The sequence below is a fragment of the Staurois parvus genome, unplaced genomic scaffold (assembly GCF_062004578.1).
Source record: "Staurois parvus isolate SC_StPar_1 unplaced genomic scaffold, SC_StPar_1.0 ptg000142l, whole genome shotgun sequence".
NCBI lineage: Eukaryota > Metazoa > Chordata > Amphibia > Anura > Ranidae > Staurois > Staurois parvus.
This window is the reverse complement of record NW_028317938.1, coordinates 2,287,971-2,312,073: the sequence shown is the minus strand read 5'-3', so window position 1 is coordinate 2,312,073 and position 24,103 is coordinate 2,287,971. Positions and strand designations below refer to the sequence as shown.

The window sequence follows — 24,103 nt, the reverse complement described above, 5'->3', positions numbered from 1 at the left end:
GTATGACATGATAGAATGGCTTGTTATTTTTATTATTGTTTAAATGTTTAACTAAGTCACTTTTCATGTTCTACGTCAGAGAAGGAAAAGTATAAGTCTAGGTTTACATCTAACTGCTGAGGTGTGGTGAATTAAAGCATAAATTACTTTTACATGTTTATGTCTTAGCCACCTCAGCCCAGAAATTTTCCATTAACTATTTTTGACGGTGCACTGCAACACATACAAGTGTATTGCCATGCTTTGTAGGGTAGCACTTCCAGTGAGGTTTATTGAGGTGCCATTCAATATGAATGGCAACACATCTCACCATCACAAGTACCATGTGATACCTTGTGTGAATGTAACACACATGGGTATGTGCGCATTCCCACAACGTAATAGTGTGCCTGGGGCCCTAAAGAGGCAGTACACTTGCAGTGATCCATTCAAGTGGCTTACTCACCTAGTACAGGGCATACAAGCTTCTCAGAAATGCCAGTACAAAAATCAAATCCATATCACTTCTACAGAAAAATTGCATCTCATCTTAAGAATATAAAGAAAAGTTTCAGACATAGCTATGTACAATGACAGAGACCATGCTCATGTACCTATGTATATCCATCTGTTTCCTCTTTGCGGATTATATTCTACATATTTGTTATATATCATATTTTTCGCTCCATAAAACGCACCTGAACATAAGACGCACCTAGATTTTAGAGGAGGAAAACAGGAAAAAAAATATTCTGAACCAATGGACTGCAGACATAGTACAGGAGATGACCAGAGACTGCGGACATAGTACAGGAGATGGCCAGAGACTGCGGACATAGTACAGGAGATGGCCAGAGACTGCGGATATACTACAGGAGATGACCAGAGACTGTGGACATAGTACAGGAGATGACCAGAGACTGCGAACATAGTACAGGAGATGACCAGAGACTGTGGACATAGTACAGGAGAAGACCTGAGTCTGCAAACATAGTACAGGAGATGACCATAGACTGCGGACATACTACAGGAGATGACCAGAGACTGCGGACATAGTACAGGAAATGACCAGAGAATGACAGAGACAGAAGCTTTACCTCATAGTACAGGAGATGACCAGAGACTGCAGACATAATACAGGAGATGACCAGAAGCTGGAGGTCTGCAGAGAAGAGCCGAGTGGCCGGCCAAGTATTCTAACACGGGGGGGGGGGGGGGGGGAATACCAGGCCGGCCGCTCCATATTTGCTCCATAAGATGCAACGACATTTTCCCCCATTTTTTGGGGGGAAAAAAGTGCATCTTATGGAGCGAAAAAATATGGTAATTTAAAAAAATCATCAGGGAAATAGCCAATAATGGATATAAATGTTTTCTATTGTCTTTTTCAGCATCCAATGATTCTTTAGACTCTTTTCCATGCTTTTCTTATCTGCTATTTAGCTAAAAACTGTGTACAAAGCTCAAAAGCTAAAGCCCCACCTTTCACACAGAAGTGAATGATTCAAAGTAGTGGCTTATCACCCTTCTTCCAACTTCCTGGAGCAGCCAGAATCTGGAGCAGCTGTGCATGGCAGCCAATCAGCTACTAGCTCTCAAAGCAAAACTGAACAAGTTAGAAGCTGATTGGTTACTATGCACAGTTGGTCCATTTTCTGTCTGCTTTAGTTTTATTTATTTGTCCCCCAAAAATTAAAAAAAATGTGTAAGGGCTCATTAAGACTTTGCTTTTGGGTTGATTTACTAAAGGCAAATAGTCTGTGCACTGCAAGTGCAGTTGCTCTGTAATGAGGGAAAGCTCTGCTGATTTCTGTCATCCAATCATGTGCAATCAAAAATGCAGTTTTGTTTTATTTTCTTGCATGTGATAGGGTATTCTTTGCAAAGTGAAGCTTTACCTCATTTACTAAGCTCTGGAGCACTTGCAGTGCACAGTATATTTGCCTTTAGTAAATCAACCCCTTTGTGTTAATGCACACTAATGTGCGCTGCATTGAAGCGCACTTAATGCCACCCAAAAAACCCCCCAAAAAACCCTGACCATTTATGATGTCAATGCACCACACCACAATGCACAGATAGTTCACATCAGTACATTATGGTACACTAAAATGCAAGTGCCTTGTGGTGCAGGTTGCATAGGGGTGTCTTCTAAAATGAGTAGCACTCTAACACAGCACACTTCCAAGTGTGAATACACTGTGTCTCCTGTGAAAATGTGTTATGGTAATGCATGTTACTGCATGGATCCTAAAATTCGGTTTAATAGCCTTATAGTTGTCTTTGAAACCTTTGTTTTTATTGGACACTGGTGACTTTGATCAGAGCAACTGTGGAAATTTGACACAGAGAATTTTGTCTGTATGATTTAAATTATTTCGCTTAGGATTACTACAGTTGCACAGTGAGAGAATTATTGCCCTGCACTGGGCGAATAAGAAAAAATCTGCATATGTATTTGATTTCCTGCTTAAGTATCTGATGTTTTTTAAAATGATTTATATTAATTCCTTGATTATGTATGTGGATCCAGAATTTCCCTCTAAACAATATTTTGTGTTTTGTTTCACAGGAGTGCTGGATTCCCCTCTAATTTCCCTTCTTTTTTGGGCCATGGTCTGTTTCTCAGTTATGTCTCTCTTCACCAAGCGCTATGGTCTACGACCCCTTATTGTGGCATTAATCCTGCGTTCTGTGTACTACTTAGGAATAGGCCCTACGCTTTACATATTGGGAGCACTAAATGTAAGAGCACTAAATGGAACTGCATGTTGTCAGTGCAACTACAAAATGTTAACTTTTCAGTACCTCCATTCTGTCATTCTTAACGCCAAGGGCTTATTTTGGGAGATGCATAATTTGAATGTCTTTAATGTCAGTCTCTAAATACCAGTCTTTGTTCCAGTTTTGGCATGAAATAGATGCTGAATGAGTCGGTTAAATATTTTCACTGAAAGCAATCAGTAATATCGTGATACAGTCATCACATAGCAAGTCTTCTGCTCCTTAATTATATACATTTTCAGGTTCTGTTCTCTTGAATTCTTCTTTATAGTACTATGAATGCACAAAGCATAGATATGATTAACTCGTATTTACTAAGGTAGCAAGCAATGTGCAGTGACCTCTAGCAGCCAATCAGAAACCTGCTAAATTGAAAGGTGAACTATGATTAGTCTCTGTACATTACTGTCTTTTGAACTGTGTTTTGAACATATCTTCTCTCATATAAACCTACCAGTCTTGATTCAGATGTAATTGAATGCTCATTACTTCCAGTAGTACAAGCTATGTGATCCTCCAGCAGTAACATATCTCTCTTTTTCCATTCTTTGCAGTTGACGAATAAAATTGTTTTTGTAGTTAGCTTTGTGGGCAATCGTGGCACCTTCATTCGGGGCTACAAGGCTATGGTGATGGATATGGAATTTCTTTACCATGTTGGATACATCCTAACTAGTGTCCTGGGAGTCTTTGCTCATGAACTGTTTTACAGCATTCTGGTATGTGCTACTGTAAACAAAGCTTTAGCAACAGAAAAAAATATCTTGACAACAGGCCGGTACAGATTTTTAGAGTTAGCAGGGTCTAGCCACCAGAGACCTGTAAATAGTTTAGCCATGAGTCGATATTAGAAGCAAGTACTCTAGCTGCTGTCAAGAGTGAAAACTCCACTTAAAGCTGAGCTCCAGGCAAACAGCTAAGTACACAGATGAAATTTGAAATACATATGAGAGGTGTTTTACATGCTCAGAGCATTTGCATTTTTGGCCATTTTGTACTGGGATCTGGCACAAAGCACCTGCTGAACAGCACAGGGGACCTAAACTTTTCACATACAGTTTCAGATTCGCTTACTGGTCTTTTTTGCAACCCTACCTTGTCACACCATTGAAAGGAGAAGGGTCACATTGAGGACTTCATGTCGCTGTTACTCTGCTCCTCCTACTAGCATGCTCCTTTCACTGTAACACTGATTGGTTACTTGTGCTGCCTCTCCTTCCCCCTCTCTAATGTCCACCAGCAGTTGATACCAAGTCAAGTTAAAGTGGTTGTAAACCTTTGAAAAATGAACAAAAAATATCCTCATATATAGGGTACATGCTTCGATCCATAGCACCAATGGTAGATCCTGGCTATTTTCTCCTTCTGCTATCTGCATTGACATTTCTGATGGTTTTCCATAACGCAAGGCAATCCATGGTCATGGTGCCCCTCCCCTTACCCCCAGCACACAACAGATGATTGACAGCCTCAGATGTGCAAGTTTACCTATGAAACTGTGCATAGGGAGTGTGTCCATTCCCTTTACTCAGGTGTTGGCTTACACTCAGCACTGTACTATACAGGGTGTCATGTCAGATCCCCACCCCCTGCCCTCTGGAGACTGAGAAATACCATCTGATCTGTGTACTTTCAAGAGCTCTGGAGGGGAGAGGTTGGCAGACAAAGATGTACATCCTATGATAATCACTTCAGTGGCCTTATGTAAGGGGTTCACGATCATTTTAGCATTTTTTGCTGCCAAAACCGTTTTTGCATTTTTTTTGTACACATGCTTAACAAATCATTTTAGCCCTGAAGATTGCATAAACCCCCAAAACATTATATAAGCAGACACCCTAAAAATAAAAATATGGTAGTTGCAATTTTTAATGTCACATGATATTACCACCCAATTTTATGGTAACATATTTTATTAAAATATAAAAGATGAGGTTGTACTGAGTAAATAGATACCCAACGTGTCAAACCTTAAATTTGCATGCGCCCGTGAAATGGTGACAGACTTCAGTACCCTATATTTTCCATAGTCGACGCCTCAAAAGCTTCCTATAGGCTATCAGTTTGGCGTTATGGAGGAGGTCTGGTTTTAGAAATATTGCATGGCGTGCACAGCGATATGTAACGTGTATCACAATCGTTTTCATGAGTAGGCGCCCCCAATGCGTGCGTTTTATGTTTTTATGTGCGTGTATTTGGTGGTGGGGGGGGGGCATCAAAATTTTATTTTGGGGTGGAGGATTTTATGTAAAGTTAATTTTTTGCAATTAGGATAAAAAGTTAATTACAAAAACATTTTTTTTTAAATTAACTGTTTACCTTAACACATAGGAGACAAGAATTCCCCTGTGTCATAATTTTTGGTGACAACTTCTCTTCCAGACATGCAGGGTCTAAAAAAGCGCACCTTACTTGGGGGGGGGGGGGGTGGAAGCAATTTGGCAGCAGTGCTGCCACCAGAATGCTTCCATCTGACAGGCAGAAGTCTGCTTGTCAGCTATGCACACAGTATCAGTGGCTACAGTGTGTGTAAAACCGTATGGACCTGGCAGCGAAAGAGTTAAGGTACTCGCACTAATAGCATTTAAACCGATACATTTAAGGATGTATTAATGATTACAGAGCTTTAGTGATTTGTATCTGTAATTCTGTAAAAAAAAATGTGTTCATAGGAACATACTGTATATGGATTATCCGGACGAGGATTGATGTATTACCAGTATTTGTAAAATAATCAAACAGAGACTAATATAACTTCCACAGAATTGCTCTTAAAAATACTCATTGCATGGCTGTTAGGTCAAACTTTTTTACTTTCTGTGATACTGACCTGGAACAAATATGCAGGTCAAGGATTCAGAATTGCCTCTGAATTATGCATGCTTGATCAAGGTTAGTAAAGGTATCCCCTGTGTACTGGTTTTCTTTAACAGACATAGCATTCTATAAAGCTTAACATTTTTGCTATGTTGCATCTACTGTACATACTGTACTTTTTATATTCAAATTTCTTATATATTTGAAGCTGCCATAATCTAGGCAGATATTCATGATAGTACTGATAGAGATCATTATCACTTCAATCTTTTTTTTAACATATCTTGGGCAAAATCTACCTCAGACTCTGGGATGGCTAAGTTTAGTCACATGTAGCTCAATGCCACTTGACTATTAAACCGTGCCATGAGTATTAAACATTTGCCACTAAAGTATTTCGTAGAGAACATTTCTCATCAAATGTATGGCTATATCAAATTTGTATAATTATATACAGTATAGGTTGCTTGAGAGATTTATTTTGACTGTTGAATATCTCTATTTCTGCATCACTTTATACAAATCTTTGGCATTTTGATTAAAGTGTATCTGAACCAAGGAACAAAAATGTAGCATAGTGCAACTCACCAATAATGTTGATGTGGTGGCTGGTTATGTTTTTAGGATTTTTTTTTTCTTTTTTCATCTGGTGATCCTGACTGTAACTTCCTATCCTAAGGTGACAAGACCTTCTTGCTGTACTGTATCAGAGGAGGCATAACGTTGTCACCGTAGGACAGGACTATATCTCCACTACATAAGGGGATTTGTAGTTTACAGAAGATGGCTTGGAAGGAAGATGTAATTGATTGAGATACCAGTTTAGTGTACAAGAAGATCCAAGAACTCTGAATTTCTGACAATATCAAGGGGTATTTTTCTTGTACTTGTACTTATTATTTACTTAGTCCAAAACAAAAAAGAAAACAAATGCAGCCAGCACATCTAAGGACTGGTAACCTGCAAAATACTAAGTTTTTGTTCTTAGGTTTAGATACACTTTTAGCATTCCAAGGCTATAGCTAGAATACATGATAAAGTTGCCTCTAGCACTTTACAGAGTAACCAGTAAACTATTTCACTGGAAAGAGCACAGAATATTTACTGAGCTAAAAACATTGATTTTTCTAAGCCTATGTTATTTATTACTATGAAAGGGGAAAGTTTACAGTATTTCTGTCAATGGTTGCCTCATTAATTTGTGTTAATTGCCTGCACCTCCAGCTGTTTGACCTGATATATCGCGAAGAGACGCTGTTTAATGTGATCAAGAGTGTGACACGTAATGGTAGATCAATTCTTCTGACTGCCTTGCTTGCCCTGATTCTGGTCTATCTCTTCTCCATTGTGGGATTCCTCTTTTTAAAAGATGATTTTATTATGGAAGTGGATCGGCTACCCAAAGGTGAGCTGGAGGGGGAATGACTGATATTGAATGTTCAGCATAGTTTTGCCTGAATCTCGGCCATCAATTCCATGTATAAAGTATTAGCTTTCCAAAATACTGGCAGAAATGTGACTGGAACACTTTAGTGCTGTGATTTGTATTACGAGGTTGACGTTTATGTCAGTCCATATAAATACTTTATTCATGTAAGGCGGTTTTATGCAGTATAAATTACTGTATCTTGGTCTGGAAAGCTATAAAACCATGAATGTAATGCCAATGAGTCTGTTTCTTCACAGCTCCCAACACAATGACCCAGTCATTGGAATCAAATACCTTTGCAGAGTATTGCAGCAAAGACCAAACTGACTGTACAGTACTGGATAATACAGAAGGTGATTATAGACACCATATTGTATAAATTACTGCTGTCACTTTTTATTTTCTTTCGTGCCATATTTTGATGCTTTGCATTGTTCACAGATCAGTTATTTTGCTGTTGTTCTTTTATTGCTTGTTTCATTTATTTAATGCTTTTTAGTCATTTTTTTCTTAGAACCACAGGGTCTTTTTTGAAAAGAATTTACACAAATTCCTTATTCCAACTGTGCAGAAAAGTGTTGAGTTGCAAATAATAAAAACGGTAAAATGATGAGCATGCAAAACCTGTCACTGCCAAAGGAAGAAAGCTAACAATTTATTGTGTAAAACAGAAGGATTCAAATGTAGTCTGGCCTGTGTTAACTGGCATTCACTTTCTAGCTGAAACTAAAGGTCTCCACCTTCTGAAAGCTTTCAGCCATACTTCAGCATATATGATAGGTGCTTAATAGATCTTGTATTGTTTAACAAAGAATATTCATACATTTTAAAGAGGACTAGTCAAAACCAACCTTATGCAAGAATCTGAATATAAAATGATTATAATTGTGCAGTCTTATGAAAAATCTGTATTTTCCACTATTAATTAACTTTAATTATATTGTATAAGTTTGAGTATCAGTGGACATCTAAAATGTGACAGCTGCTACCTTGTCAACTACCTGACCTAAAATCCAAATCCCAGTATAACTGTATTAAATAACAAATCTCTGTACTTTTGTATAGCTTAACTAAAGGGCTCTGTTATTTTACATGTTTATGCACACTCAGGACAGTGAGCCTGATTTACTAAAGGATATGGCTGGTGCATCTATCATGCAAGAACAAGCAAATTGTATGCTAATGAAAGGTACTATATGCTTGCAAGGAAGATGCGCATACTACATATCATGTATATGTGGAGTTAACTAACAACTGTGATTTGTTATAGAATTTATGCTCCAGCCTCTGAACATAAGCCAGCTAAATTGCGGCATGCCCAACATTTCTCCAAGCAATATTGGTTTTGGGTCTGTCTAACCTCTGTTAGCACTTAAAAAATTTTTTTTTAATTTAAAAAATTTTGTTTATTTATTTTCATAATAAAAGGTAAAGGTAATACAAAACAGAACCTTTGGGCATTCCATGTCTTAAAATATAGTGTAACAGCAAAAAAAAAACAAAACAAAAAAACTTAAAAGGCACTAAAAATAAATAAATAAACCTACAAGACAGGTACTGTAAGTAGTCTTATAAAGGGATACAGCTGTATTAATGAATGATTTCCAAAAAATCGAAGGTAGGGGCCTCCTTTGATTTTTATTTTAATGTGATAGCCTTCCTTGCATAAAATAACAACAAACTTATGAGGATCCTGAGAACTCGGTGGAAGGCCAAGGAGTCCACCAATTCAAGCAAATATAATTCAGTTTTCAGTGGAATTAATTTAATAGTCAATTGGACAATAAATTGTGTGACCTTGGATCAAAAATCTTGAATCTGTGGGCAGGTCCAAAATATGTGCCTGCAGTCAGCACAGTAATTCGCATATCTCCAGCACTGGGGAGAGTTTGCTAAAATGAGCTTCAAGCTCTTCCTGACCTTCCAAGCCTTTCCTGACTGAGAGGAGCTCACAATTAATAACATCAGTAATATTGGGCTCTGGCCAAGAATAGCACACAATTACCTGGGCCAGTGTTTCTATTTCCAGTCGGGGCACCCTTGAAAAGTATTTTAAGTCATGGGGCACCCCTGTCCAAGGCTTGGTTCACATTACTATTTGTCTCGGAACGCATGCGAAATCACACTCATTTCTGACATGCAGACAAATGCTCTTCTCTTTAGGGGTACCCCTTACATTGGCAAACCTGGTTTTTGGTGTGGTGCAATTTTAAAAAAAGGGTCAGGTATGACTTTCCCTGCATTTCTGCAGGTAAGGCAGCCCATTGAAATGAATGGGCTGCCCTATACACAGCAACACAGATGTGAACCAAGGCCTTGTTCACCTGTGAGGTTGGAGGGTGGTAAAACCATGCAATTGAGCTGCTTTTAACACCCCCAACTGCTCCCCCTTTAACACACACATATAAACGCATGTAAACATACACATACAAACACATGTACAGACACTTGTACACACACAGACACATGTACACACACTCACAGAAACGTACGTACACACACAGACACATGTACACACACACACACGTACATACATACACATAGACACATGTACACGTACACAAGCACACACACACAGATACATCGACACATGTACAGACACACACACACAGATGTACACACATGTGTACACGTATACACATACACAAACATTCAAACACATTTATACAGCCCTATGAAAAGTTACAGTACCTTACCTTTGCTCACACAGCCAGGTACTGAACTCTAGGGGGAGGCAGAGAGCACAGAATACACTCCCTCTACCTTTGCTCTCACTTTGCTCAGCGGACTGATGGCTTCCAGTGCCATGTACAGTGCAGCTGGGGATCAGGAGCTTAGGCTCAACTGACAGCCTTGACACCACGGCACCCCTGAAGACCTCTGGTGGCACCCCAGTTGAGAAAGGCTGACCTAGGCCGTCATTGAAGTGAACATTTATTCTGTTAAAACTGATGGAAAATGTTGTTAGAAAATTGAACATTAGCCTGTGCACGCAGTCGTCTTCTACCACTCAAGGGGAATTTTGCAGATTTAAGAAGAACTTAGCTATTATAGTGCTGACAATTTGTACAGCACTTTACATATTGTGCATTCTTATCAGTCCATGTGTTCAAGGAGTTTACAATCTAATATCCCTATCTTACATGCTATGGCCAATTTAAACAGGAGTCAAATAACTTACGAGCATGTGTGGGATGAAATCAGGGCTACAAGGCAGAAGTTCTAACCTCTAAGCCAAAGTAAGTGTGTTAAATAGTCTAGGAAGTCATATTTGGAAAAGACATGCTACTTCCTTAAAACAGAGAAGGCTTTAAATTGTATTTATAGCCAAACTTCCATAAAGCTTTGGATAGAATGGGGATAGAGTAGAACCCCTGCCAGGTTTTTCTGCTATTTGGTGGTCTATATGGAGCCCCTGACAGGGATTCTAATCCTTCCCACCCTATCCAAATAGTTAAAAAATTTTTGACTATAGATACTTTTTAAATATTCAAGATAAAAAGAGAGAGGCACAAGAGAGAGGTCTATCCCAGAACGAGTTTTTGTGGAAACCAACTGTCCCTTTCAGTTAGTCGTTAGCTATACATTGGAAAGAAACACCACAGGGTAAATCACACCCTTTAATTCCATTGTGGCTGAGACCAATCATGCAAGAAGCAGAAGGTGTATATATACACATATGCAGACACATTCACATACTATATATAAAGATAAGGGTTGCAACTGTCCCATGCATACTAGACATTATTGTTTTTTTTTCCTTAAAGTGTTTATTGACAGAAAAAAGCAATACATGCATAGCATAATACACTCAGACAGCAATTGAGAACAGACCCTGAGCACAGGGTGAAAATGATCAATATATCATAACCAATAAAATGTACAAAAACCTAGAAACCATTAAAGGCAAACAGTGATGACTGGAGGTGAAACTCCAGAACAAGTAAATAGCAAATGATGTCCCATCAGAGCCCAGCAGAGACCAACGCAAATAAGGGGGTGTGATACTGGGCCACTGATAAGACTAAGGCCAGACAGCTGAACGCTTAGGAAATAAGAAGGAAAGGCAAAGAAAGTGAAAGAGAAAGAGAAAAAAGAGAGAGGAAATAAAAAAGGGGGGGGGGTGAAAAGGAACGTTAATAGAGGGTAAAAGAAGCTGTAGAAACAAGGGATTCTCCCATTCCTTGCATGTATAAGCAGAAACTAAATGGAGAGAAGTCTCTGTAAGACAGGGTGCAATGTACCTAGGGGTGGAAAGCCCGATCATGTGAGGAGGTTTACGAGAGAGGAGGTCTAAATATCCTGATGATAGCTTAAATTGGGTCCAACCATGCCAGGAAGCAGAAAATTTGGAAAGGTTATCTAGTTATTGCGATAAGCGCCTCTATCTCTTCCATCCTATCCAGTCTACAAAACCATTCCTCCAATGACGGCGTTTTAGTGGAGCGCCAATGGCATGGAATACATTGTCTCGCTGCCAAGATCACATACATGGCCAGGGAGCGACGATACACCTTCCTGGAAATGGAAGTGTGGTGTAGAAGATATTGTGCTGGAGAGAAATCCAGCTAAATCTGTGATCTTGGAAATCAGTTGGTGCACTCTTTCCCAGAAAGGTTTCAACCCGGAGCACAACCACCACACATGGAGCAGCGTCCCCTCTTCCAGACCACAACGCCAACATCGATCAGAGACAGTGGGGAGAAATTTGTGGAGAAGGGAATGGGTTTTGTATCATTGAAAATATATAACCGCATTCCTTGTGTTCATGGAGCCTTTGTGTACAAGTGAACAGACAAACTCCCACTCAGCCGGATAAAGAAATACCTAGATCCCGTTCTCACTTGATGCAAGATTTGTTCCTATGTGCGGTGACGTCGTTAAATAGAAAGGAATATAGAGTAGAAATCACATGCCTCTCAGGGTGTTTTTTGTTGCAAAGAGCCTCTAAAGGGGTGGGAGGCCTGGACCAGGCATTACCCACTCCTTGAGAGAGAAGAAAATGTTGTATTTGTGCATAGGACCAGAACGATAAAGCGTGAGGGGCGAGAGAACTATTTAGTGCGTCAAGGGAAAGAAGGATGCCTCTGCGAAAAAATTGCGATGCCAGAGTATCGCAATGCGGCCAGAACTGAGACAAAAACGCCGGGGACATGCCCAAAACAAAGGCTCGATTGAGGCTCAATGGTGTCATGGGGCCCACCCCCGCCAAGCTGGGGTAGGTCTCACCCACTGAAGGGCAGGCCTCCAGAATCGGCCCAATAAAATGGTGCTGCATGGATTCCATTGATATATGTTTATGCAGGAGCCATGGGCTACTGCATAATGGCTGTGGTGTCTGGGCCTGCTGTAGGGGGACCCAGCCCTTGATTGTGTCATGAATGTGCCAATCCACCACACGCAAAAGCAGGCAAGCCCGATGATAACGTTATAGATCGGGCAGACCTATGCCACCCTTGGTCTTGGGAAGGGAGAGATGGGAGTAACTAATTCTTGAGGGTTTGCCCTGCCAAATAAAAGACGAGCAAATACATCTGAAGGTGCCAAAAACTGAAGGAGGAAGACAGATGGGAATAGTCTGCATCAGGGAGAAAAAACATGGCAGGTTAATCATCCTAATGAGGGCAGCTCTATCAAACCAGAATATTCGTAGGTTCGCCCAGGACTCATTGTCCCTGCACAGGCGATCTAGGGCTGGCAAAAAATTTTGGGGGTATACGTCTGACAGAGTTAGAGGGATTTGGATGCCCAAATAGGTAATTGCCTTGGTCGCCCAAGTACAGGGAAAGTTAAACCACGGACTCTGGGAGCGATATGTTGAGGGCAATAGATTTCGTGTAGTTTTGGGGGTATACGTCTGACAGAGTTAGAGGGATTTGGATGCCCAAATAGGTAATTGCCTTGGTCGCCCAAGTAAAGGGAAAGTTAAACCACGGACTCTGGGAGCGATATGTTGAGGGCAATAGATTTTGTGTAGTTTATCTTAAAATTGGAGATATGGCCAAATTGCTCTAACTCACGCAAGAGATTGGGAATGGAGATAAGGGGGTCCGATAGGTAAAGGAGTGTGTCATCCGCGTACGCTGAGAGTTTGTAAGCTCGATTCTTAACCTCTTTGCCATTTATATCTGGGCTGTGGCGTAATTTGTTTAGGAAAGGTTCCAGGGTCAGGACGAACAGCGACGGGGACAGGGGTCATCCCTGTCGTGTACCATTGCGAAGCTCAAAGGCGTTCGACACGTGGCCATTGACTCTCACACGAGCCACTGGGCTACAGTATAGGGCCCGTATATAAGCACACATGCGTGGCAGAAGACCCATTGCCCACAATACAGAATCCATGTAATCCCAGGCCACTCTGTGGAATGCCTTCTCCGCATCCAGCGAGAAAAGAATCCTGATTGTGAGTGGGAGGTCAACCAATGATGCAAGTTCAGAGCTTTTGTGGTATTATCGCGACTCTCCCTACCTGGAATGAAGCCCAATTGGTCCGTGGAAATTAGGGCTGGTAACAAGGGAAGCAGCCTATTACCAATATCTTCGCAAAGATTTTTACTTCCACATTCAGGAGCGTAATCGGGCGATAGTTAGTAACCTGGGTATCATCTTTGCCTTCCTTCGGAATTACTGCAATGTGGGCCTCCAGGAGATTTGACGGGGAGCTAGAGGATGATGATAGGAGCGGAAAGCCTCCAGAAATCGCGTCTTCAGATCATCAGTAAACGTTTTGAAATATTGTCAGGCCATCAGGGCCTGGGCTCTTACCCGGTTTCATGTCCTTCAGTGCTTGGTCAAATTCCTCTGTTGAGAGAGGAAGCTCCAATTTATGTGCCGTCATGCGAGATATTGGTTTAGGACCAAAGCGCACGAGAAATTCTTTCATGAGCAAATCCCGTTTGGTCGCTGAGGGGGTTGGAGTGCTGGAGGAAAACAGGTTATAGAGCTCTTTGTAGAACCTCTGGAATTGCGCCGCTATTGATTCATTTGACTCATGAACCCCCCCTTTTGCATCCTGTAACTGGTGGATCATCCGTGAAGAAAGCTTTGCTTGCACTGCCCTAGCTAAAAGTCGGCCACACTTGTTGCCGTATTTAGAAAATTACCTACTGCTAAGAAGAAGTTGACTTTAGAATTCTTTTCTAGTTGTGCAAGGAGCTGGGATCTAACCACAGTCAGTTCCTGGTGGGTGGCTACCGCTCTGGTTATTTTGTGCGTGCGCTTGAGACAGCTAATTCGGGATAATAAAGAAGAAATTAACGCTTGATGTTCCTTTTTCCATTTGGCCACCACAGCGAGACGTTCACCCCCAATTACACAATTGTGCGCGTCCCATAGTGTGAGCGGAGAGGTGCCTGGAGTGTCATTGCAGTCAAAGAAGTCTCTCACACAGGAAGCGAGATGCTGAACGTCAGTGGGATCTATCAGGAGAGTGGCATTGAGATGCCAAATTTTGGATCTGGAATGTGCTTCCGGGAATGCTAGGGTAAATGTGATCGGATTGTGGTCGGATAACACCTTTGGCTCAATTGTGGCCTGCTGCATGAAGGAGAGGTCTGCTTGCGAGAGGAACAAATAATCGATTCTGGAGTACAGGGGGAAAAAATAAATATCTTTTTCTTGTGGGTGTAGTAAACACCATGAATCATGGAAACGCAGACCAGTAAGTTGGTGTTTGATTTGTCTGAAGAACCCAAGGACGTGTCTATGAGGGGATTAAGGAGAACATTAAAGTCTCCCCCGAGGATAAGGAACCCAGACGCAAACTCATCTAAAAGCTCTCTGTTGTGCCGAAAAAAAAGCCACCTGTTTGGAATTTGGGGCATAGATATTGACAATGGTAACTGGTCGTGCTCCGAGTCTGCCCCTACGGAACAAGTAGTGGCCCTCCGGGTCCTCCAATTTCTCTTGTAATTGAAATGCGACTCGTTTAGAGAATAGACACACCCTTTGTTTTGGAAGCCTCACTGGAGGAATGGTATGCCTGAGGGTAGAAGCCATCCTCATACCCGGGGATGGCTCCTGTCTTGAAATGTGTCTCTTGAAGCAGGACAACGTGGGCTTTGAGCCGTTCGGAACTCCCTCAAGACTTGGGATCTTTTTTCTGGTACATTCAATCCTTTTGCATTAAGGGATAGTAATTTTATATACAAGTGGGAGGAGCGGTGTGCACATGAAGACAACTCAGAGGGTCTCAGGCGGTGCAATGAACCTGAGCTCTCCTAGGGGGCCCTAGGTCTACACAGGGGATGGGAGAGCGGGAGAAGAAAGAAGAGAAAAAGAGAGAAAAAAAAGGGGGGGGGGGAGCAGATAGGAAGGAGAGAAAGAGGAGATATAGGAAAAACACAGGAACGTCCAGAGGTGGAACTAGAATACTAGTCCACCTAGGAAAAGTAGAAAGCAGTCCAGGGAGTTCAGGAGACTCAGTAGAGTCTGCTCTGTGGGTGCATGGCCAAAGACGACCAAGGGGTGAGAGGCCCGCCAACCAGAAAAAAACACGCAAATGGGAAGTATAATGTACGAAGGAGAGGAAGAGGCTAAACAGAGGGAAATTCAAGGGCAGGGAAGGAGAGGGAGGGGAGAAGATGGTTTGAAGGACGAGGGGGGGGGACATGGGGACGTGTGGGAGGGAGCAGGGAGCCAGTAGGGGATAGGTGTAGGGTACATCCCCTGGGGCAGAAGGGGGAGCCACTAAGACACAGGTCCTCCCATCAGGGCCCTAACCGGACATCACCGCTTACATGGGAGAGATGATCATAGGAGCACATAAACTTCAGAGCTTAGAAGGGGAAGTTATCCCGCCCAGACCTCAAAGAGTCACTTAAATAAACTGTGTGGAGCAGAGATTTTACCAGCTATACAACCTTATACAACAAAGTCTAGGCAATGAGGAACATTGTATTACAGCGAAAGAAGGAGACCAGCCCTAAACAGTCCTGTGGGGGAACCATAACATACATAGAGTACGTCACATAATCATAAGTATCCCATTTCAACTCACGGACATGTAAAGAGAAGGGAAGGAAAAGATAGGCTTAAAGGATCGCTTGCACTATATGGAGAGGAAGGGACTAGGAGGGAATGCAGGAGGAGCAGTGGGCTAGCCCCGGGGGGTAGTACTGTTCCTCTCTGAACCTTGTTCTCAGAGAGAGAGGAGAAAGAGAGAAGGGGGCAAGGCACAGAGAAAAGGAGCATGTCCGTGAGCTGAAATCCAACATGTTTGAAAAAAAACAAACAAACTGTAAAACATAAATCAATACAGTACAACAGAATGGAATAACGGGGCTAGGCCACCAGGCTATAAAGAGAACTATTAGCAGCTTACGTCCCTCAAAGGCCACCAGAGTCAGGATCTTGTTGATGACTTGAGAGCAAAGGCTGAGGGTGTGATGCCCCATGACAAACACAGGCTGAGTAGCTGGAGGAGATGTCCCACAACAGAATAGTCTCTTGAATGAGGCGTGGGGAAGGGAGCCAGCGCTACAAAAAGAGCAAGGTATTGACCTAAACCTCAGGGATAGCTAGCTGTGTTAAGTTTAAATGTCACCATATCCAGGGTGCAGTTACTCATATTCCGCACGAACCCTGTAATGCAGGATCGACAGGCCATGGTGTTGTTAGTCACTATGTCGGGCTCTCCTGTGAGCCGGGGAGGCTGTCGGGCTGGTGTTGTTTGGCTCGCGGCTGGGGCTCCTGGTTGCAGAGCTGGTGGTACATGAGGCTGTAGCCTGATAGGCTGTAAGTATGGCCTGTGGATGGGACTGGAATATCTCTGGGATATTCTGACTCAACTGCGTCCCTGGCTCCCTGGGGGAGTGGGACCGCGATGCAGATCCGCTGCGGTGAGATTTCCCCATGGCAGGAGCGGGGCTGCTCCAGAATGGCTGAGGGTTTCTCCCTTGTGGCTGGAGCTCTGAAGCTAAGCAGCCATCGCGGTCGATGTCAGACCACACCCCACCATACTAGACATATGCTCAGTAAGGCAGACCATACATTATTCACTGTTGGTCTTTCAACCACTGGGTTGAATGAAAAAAAAAATACTTGACTCCCCCATCCTCACATTCATTGTGGATGTGGGAATCCTTCCCACTTAGTGATTGTATTCTGACAGCGGGGAGTCTTCCCTGCCATCAGAATACACTGATCAATGCTGCTGGCAATAGCTGGCAGCACTGATCAGTTGGGAAGAACTAGACAGGCTGGTTGTACAGAAGTTGGTCCGTAGATTGACTTTTGTACAACCAGTCTGTCCATGCATGGATCAAAATAAGGCTGAAAATGCCGCCTTAATATACATGGCAACTTTATAGCGTCAGGCCCACCGCCTACAAAAACAGGCCACATCCTAGTTACTTTTAAACTGATCTACAAAAAAAACCTGCACTTACAAATTTAATTGAAAACAGCATTGCATATTTATGAGCTTTTCATAAAGGAGGATGGAGCACATAGTTTTTGAACATCCCTATAATATCTACAATTTAAAAAGTATAGGAAAGTAGCATTTATTATCCAATAAATCAACGTCTTTATTGACTGAGAATTAAACTTCAGTCTTTGAAAAATAGATCCCGCTATCTTATTTATTATTTTATTTGAATCTGCGGCTTTTTCCATATCCCCATCCTTCTTTTTTATTTAATTCTCTCTATTTCTCAATAACTTAGATGAAGAAGATGGCACAGAGAGAGCGTGTGACACGTTGCTCATGTGTATTGTCACTGTACTTAATCATGGCTTAAGGAATGGAGGAGGCGTTGGAGACATTTTAAGAAAACCCTCTAAAGACGTAAGAAAAAGTGATTTCATTAGCCTTTTAGGAAAATAACTTGTCAAAACTTGTTTGCCTGTTCCTAAATTTAACAGAAGGTTAACTTTGTTTCTGCAGCTAGAATTTAAGATGTATTTCTTACCAAAATCTAATATAAACTATTTTATATTTTCCAACAGGAATCCCTCTTTCCAGCTCGAGTGATCTATGATCTCCTGTTTTTTTTCATTGTCATCATCATTGTCCTAAACCTAATCTTTGGTGTCATTATTGACACATTTGCAGATTTGAGGAGTGAGAAACAAGGGAAGGAGGAGGTGCTGAAAACAACCTGTTTCATTTGTGGTAAGAATTCCTAATGCAGTATAAACTGTGTGCGATCTGATAGTGATTTTAAAGATAAATATTTTCTTTTTTAACCACTTGCCTACCGGGCACTTATACCCCCTTCCTGCCCAGGCCAATTTTCAGTTTTCAGCACTGATGCACTTTGAATGACAGTTGTGCGGTCACACAACACTGTACCCATATGAAATTTTTATAATTTTTTTCACACAAATACACCTTTCTTTTGGTGGTATTTAATCATCACTGGGTGTTTTATTTTTTGCACTATAAAGCAAAAAAAAGCAAAAAATTTGGAAGAAAAAGTTTTCCTTTGTTTCTATTATGACATTTTGCAAACAGGTAATTTTTCTCCTTCACTGATGTGCATTGATGAGGCTGCACTGATAGGCAGCACTGATGGGCACTGATAGGTGGCACTGATGAGGTGGCACGGGGAGGTAGCACTGATGGGCACTGCTGGATGGCACTGATATGCAGCAATGATGGGCACTGATTAGTGGCACTGATGGGAGGCACTGACTAATACCACTGACTGGCGGCACTGCTGGGCACTGATGGGTGGCACTGCTGGGCACAGGTGGGTGGCACTACTAGGCACTGCTGGGTGGCACTGCTGGGTACAGGTGGGTGGCACTTGTGGGTGGCACTGCTGGGCATAGGTGGGTGGCACTGCTGGGCACTGATCATCAGGGCACTGATGATCAGTGCCGATCTGTTTTCTAACAATTGCCAGTTATCGGCAGTACTTTCCTCACGCTATAACAGCGTGAGGAAACTGCAGCCGATAACCAGCAACTGCATTTACCCAGTGATCTGCTGTGTCATTGGACACAGCTGATCACGTTGGAAAAGGCCGCTGTGATTGGCCTTTTACCACATCACGTGATCAGTTGTGTCCGTAGGACACAACGATCATGGAGATTGCCGGGTTTGCACCACTGGGGACGCCCTCCCACAACTGGACAACCATGCTGTACCCGTCATTCAGCTATAGCGCGGTTGCCAAGTGGTTAAAATAACAAACATGTCATTCTTACATGATTAGTGCAATGGTTTTGCACAGAGCAGCCCTGATCCTCCTACTCTGGGGTCCCCTGCCAGTGCTCCTAGAAACACCTCTTCTGTGTGCCACCATAAGAAGCCGCTTCCTAGTGTTGGACATGTGCAGGCTCGATTCTCGTAGGTTCATTCCTGACCCCCACTTCCTTGTCACATGGTTTGAATGACAGCAGCAGGAGCCAATGACTCCTTCGGCTCTCACTGAGTCCAGTGAGGAGGGATAGAGAGAGCAGCGCCGCTGCTCTTGGGCACAGCGCTAGATCCAGATCTGGCTCAGGTAAGTATTTGAGGGGGCTGGGGGTAGCTGACAATAGAAGGGTTTTTTTCCTTAATACATAGAATGTATTATGGTAAAAAACCTTCAGCCTTTAGAAACACTTTAAAAACTTCCTAAAATGAATCGTGTTACTCTTAACTAGTAACTCCAATACCTGCTGCACATTAGAATACAAGTATGAAAAGTGTCCATTAGTATATAAGTACTATACATTTGCAACTGTCTAAAACTAGCTGAACTTCCATCACAGTTGCCTATTAGAGGTATAATGTTTGCACAGGCAGTGAGTGTACCATTGAATACTGTGATTATAATGCAGATACAGTATATGTAACAATTACAGTTTCACATGATCAGTAATACATCCAGTGTGGTTCTAAAATCCACAGGGGCAACGTTTACTTGCTTACTTGCTAGTATTTCAAGCTAAGCTCTAGGCACAAAAACTTTCATCTAAATATATTCTTCAATGGTCACAAAGGATATAAGTCCACTTTGTGTGCACCAAATGCCATTGCAAACCCAGATATTAGCTTGTAAAAGAAGTGGTGACATTATCACTATGGGGATCATAGCCTGAGCAGAGAACAGAACTGCAAGTGAGACTGAGATGGTCCACCCACTACAGGCTACCTGCAGAGAACTACAGGGTGGCGCATACAAGATCAGTCTCACCAGCAGAGCAGTAACTGGGCTTTATTACGGGAAACTCCTCCACAACAACAGAAACATCTTTCACCTCTTTTGAGTCAGCCAAATCCCCTTTTCTTTGCAGGGTGGGAGGTTTTCAACAGCACAGTCAGTTCTGCCAATTCAGAAAGCACCAGGCAGGGCTAGGTTTGGATGTCTTCTGAATAAAAAGCTAGAGGACATATGCATAAACTGGCACAATGCTGTTAGCCATGCTCCTCACAACATCTTATTATCACAATGTAAGGCAAACAGGCACAGCCTACATGAAGGACAAAGCTGCTTTGTATTCAATCAGTGCAGCAGTGTTGTCCCGTCATCACTGGAAGCTTTACTAGTGGACTTCACTAGCAGGTTCAAAAGGTATATGAGAGACTTTGCTTGGGGATTAAGGGAAAATGTAAGGGCAGATATATTTACAATTAAGTTGTTGCAGTGCATATTTTGTTTAATGGGAGGCCAGTGTTCTACTTTAGCACAATGCAGAGCAAAGAGGTGAGTAGGTCCAAAGAATAGTGAAATAATGCTTTCAAAGTTGATGTAAGTTATGCCTATGAACAGCAGCAGTCTGGCTTTTATTTGATTTCAAGTACAAGGTCTACTGTTGTACAAAAGCTCATAATTCTTTGATGGCTACTTTTACTAAGAAGGAGTCATGTAGTGAAAATGAAATTGATAATTATTACAATTAGCGTGCATTGGATTAATATGAAAAGTATGTGCATTGTGCAGTAAATGAAACTTTAAACTGGAAACATTTAATTTTGTGAACATAAATTTGCTGTAGACGTCTTACTAATGGCGAACTCTAAGACTGCTGCGTAATGATTAAAGCTTTCAGCAGAGATGTAATTTGTCATATTACAGCCAAAGCTTCTGAGCTTCTTCCTGGTATTTTTCAAGAGGAAGCCAGAGATCTATTTGTAGAGCTGTGACCACAGATATTAACTCAGAAGGACAGATGGCATAATGACAGCAGAAGGCAGAAGTGAACATCACAGGCAATGCTCAAAAAAAAGATAAAAGTAAAGAAAGCATTATATATATATATATATATATATATATATATATATATATATATATATAAATACACAAATTGATGCGAACATTAAGATTTAAAGCAGTATCAAACCCAAAGCAAACATTTATTATATTGCAGCTTTCAAATTCTTAGATTTGATAGCTGCATTAGGCTTTTTTTTTTAGGCTTTCTTTCTGTACCTTTCATGGTGATCCAGCCAGTAGGTCTGTTCTTTTTCAATAGAACAAGCTCTCTTCCAGATGTATCCGTTTACAGGGATGAGACAAACCATTTAACACTGGCAGGGATTCTTAAAGTTATCAACTTTTATTCATTCATGTAAAGCCTTTATCCCCAAAGGCAAAAACTATTTGCTGTAACCAGTTATGAAGTGTGATTTGGAGTTTGGCTTCAATTTGTTAGTGTAATTAAATCTTCTAGTATATCATAACACTCCCCTCCCCAGCAGACTGACAATGCTGCTGTATGTTGTGCCCCCTGTGCTCATTCATCCGAAGTGGGGGTACTCTAATACAGGAGGTGTGTTACTGGCCAGATCACCAGGTGAGGGAAAAAAGCCTAAAAAAATAAACAATGCAACCACCACTTCTAATGATTTGTAAGCTGTAATATATTACATTTTTGATCTTGGGTTTAATAGCACAGTAACTATATTTCTATTTCCAATATGGATGAACAAATCTTGTATGGATTTATAGTTTAGGTGGCATACAGTATATCAGGCTGACACTTATATAGGACTTTTTTAGGCAGGCTTTGTTTTGTTGCATTTGAAGGCTCATTTAGGTTCCATGCTCACCAGGAGTGGAAAAAAACGCTGGATATAAAACACTAGTATTCATTTTTTTCAGTTTTTTTTTGTATTGGCTTTTTGCCGGCATTTAGCTGGTTGTTAAGAAGCAGGCCTGCAAGCCGATCGCCCTCGTCCTTAACAATCGATGTCTTATCAGCTGTCAGTGGGATTCCCCGCTAACAGCTGAATGTAAATGAAAGAATTCCCGGCAATTAAAATTAGAGGGAAAAAAACAGGTCTCCCCCCAATGCTTACCAGGCCTTATGGGTCTGCTATGGACTTTAAGGGGAACCCCATGCCAAAATTAATTTAAAAAAATGGCGTGGTGTCCTCCCAAGTCCCTTATATCAGACCCTTATCCAAGCATGCATCCATACCAAACCCTTATTCGAGCACCCCCCCTCCCAAACCATACCAGGCCACATGCCCTCTTCCCCAAAACCAGTGGTTGTGATGGTCTGCTGGCACGGGGCTCATCAGAATCTGGAAGCCCTTCATTTTAGGGCCCCCTGTCATGTGAATGAGTATGGGGTACATTGTACCCCTGCTTATTCTGTAAAAAAAGTGTCAAAAATACATAAAAATACAGAGACAGTTTTTGATAAGTCGTCAAAAACCAAAAACAATGTCCCCCGAAGTAATTTTAGCATCAATCATGATGAACACCCCTCCCCCCCCCCCAAAAAAAAAAGAGGTCTGCACTCGTGGTTCATGCCGTTTGACAACTCCTCTGCCTACCGCCTCCGACCCCCCAGCAAAAGAGGTCCACACCCGACACTGCCACAGTCTGACAGCTCTGCCACTTCCCACCACTTCCATGAAGTTTACTTCCTTTATTTAGAGTCTGCAGGAGCCAGCGGTGCGTGTGGACCTCTTTTTTGGAGGGGTCGGCGATGTTCATTGCATTTACTTCGGGGGACATTGTTTTTGTTCTTTGGTTTTTGATAAACAATTTGTCAAAAACTGTGTCTGTATTTTCATTTATTTTTTACACTTTTTTGGTGAATGAGTAGGGTTACAATGTAACCCATACTCATTCACATAGGGACATAGGGAGGGAGGTCGGGATCTGGGGGTCCCTTTGTTAAAGGGGGTTTACAGATTCTGATAAGCCCCCCCTGGCTGCAGACCCCCACAACCACCGCCTAGGGTTGTGGGGAAGAGGCCCTTGTCCCCATCAACATGGGGACAAGGTGCTTTGGGGGAGAAAGGCAACAGGATCAGGAAAATCAGTGGTTTGTGGAGGAAATAATAGGGTCTTAAATGTAAATGGTGATCATGAGACAGAGATACACTCTGATCGGGTCTGTGCCTTTATTCTGTGATGTCTAATGACAGCTTAATCATAAACATTTAACAGGTAGATTGACCGCCCATGTATTATTTCTGCAGTGTCGCTCATAAGTAGCAGTCTGGAAATACAGTATATATAACTATTCGGAGGGTGTGTTTGACCTGCTTTGTACATCTTTGTATGTGGTTGGTTTTGTTAAGATCTGTTTGAATAGCACGGGTGCACAGCTTTTTTACTCAATCATCTTTGAGTAGTGCTGTGTTGAATGCAAAAAGTGGCATTCATAAAGAAAGCCTTACTCGCTTTGTGCCCATATACTGTACATGCAAATTGCGTTACAGGTCTGTCCCATAAAGAGTGATTATAGCCTTTTTAAGCCTCATTTCAGATAACATTTATTAAATTTTAGATACAGTAGGGAAAAGTTAAAGTTTTTTGTTTCTTTCTAATTGAGGAGATACCGATACAAGAAAAGGAAGTGGCAGTTATCACTTGAACAGGACGGCAAAAACAGCAATAAAATCTTTGTCATAGGTGCCATCCCTTCCTTGTGTTACCAAAATGTTTTTTGTATGTGTCTATTTGTTGTAAAAAAAAAATAAAAAATCTTGGTGAAGTGTGTTTTTTTAATTTTAGCATAACTTGAGGGGAAACGGACTAACTATTAATGTTGCGTCTATGGTTTTTCTAGATAGATAACTACAGAATGGGGTGAAGATATATGTTTTATCTTGATATTTTGTACCTGACACACATTAATCACTGCAGTGATCAAGGCCAGATGAATGTTCCAAGCAAGTAAATGCTATAGGTGGTAAAT

The 24,103-nt window shown here is 41.7% G+C and overlaps 1 protein-coding gene across 2 annotated transcripts in view; it reads left to right on the top strand.

The window, feature by feature from the left end:
* The window catches only part of ITPR3 (inositol 1,4,5-trisphosphate receptor type 3), a 465,627-nt gene that overhangs the window by 382,225 nt on the left and 59,299 nt on the right, over positions 1–24,103 (top strand). For both annotated transcript variants that reach the window (XM_089673590.1, XM_089673591.1), the window contains exons 50-55: positions 2,552–2,724; positions 3,318–3,482; positions 6,805–6,985; positions 7,267–7,362; positions 17,677–17,798; positions 17,960–18,125. In XM_089673590.1, coding sequence (XP_089529716.1) covers positions 2,552–2,724; positions 3,318–3,482; positions 6,805–6,985; positions 7,267–7,362; positions 17,677–17,798; positions 17,960–18,125 — 903 coding nt within the window. The remainder of the gene's footprint in view (positions 1–2,551; positions 2,725–3,317; positions 3,483–6,804; positions 6,986–7,266; positions 7,363–17,676; positions 17,799–17,959; positions 18,126–24,103) is intronic.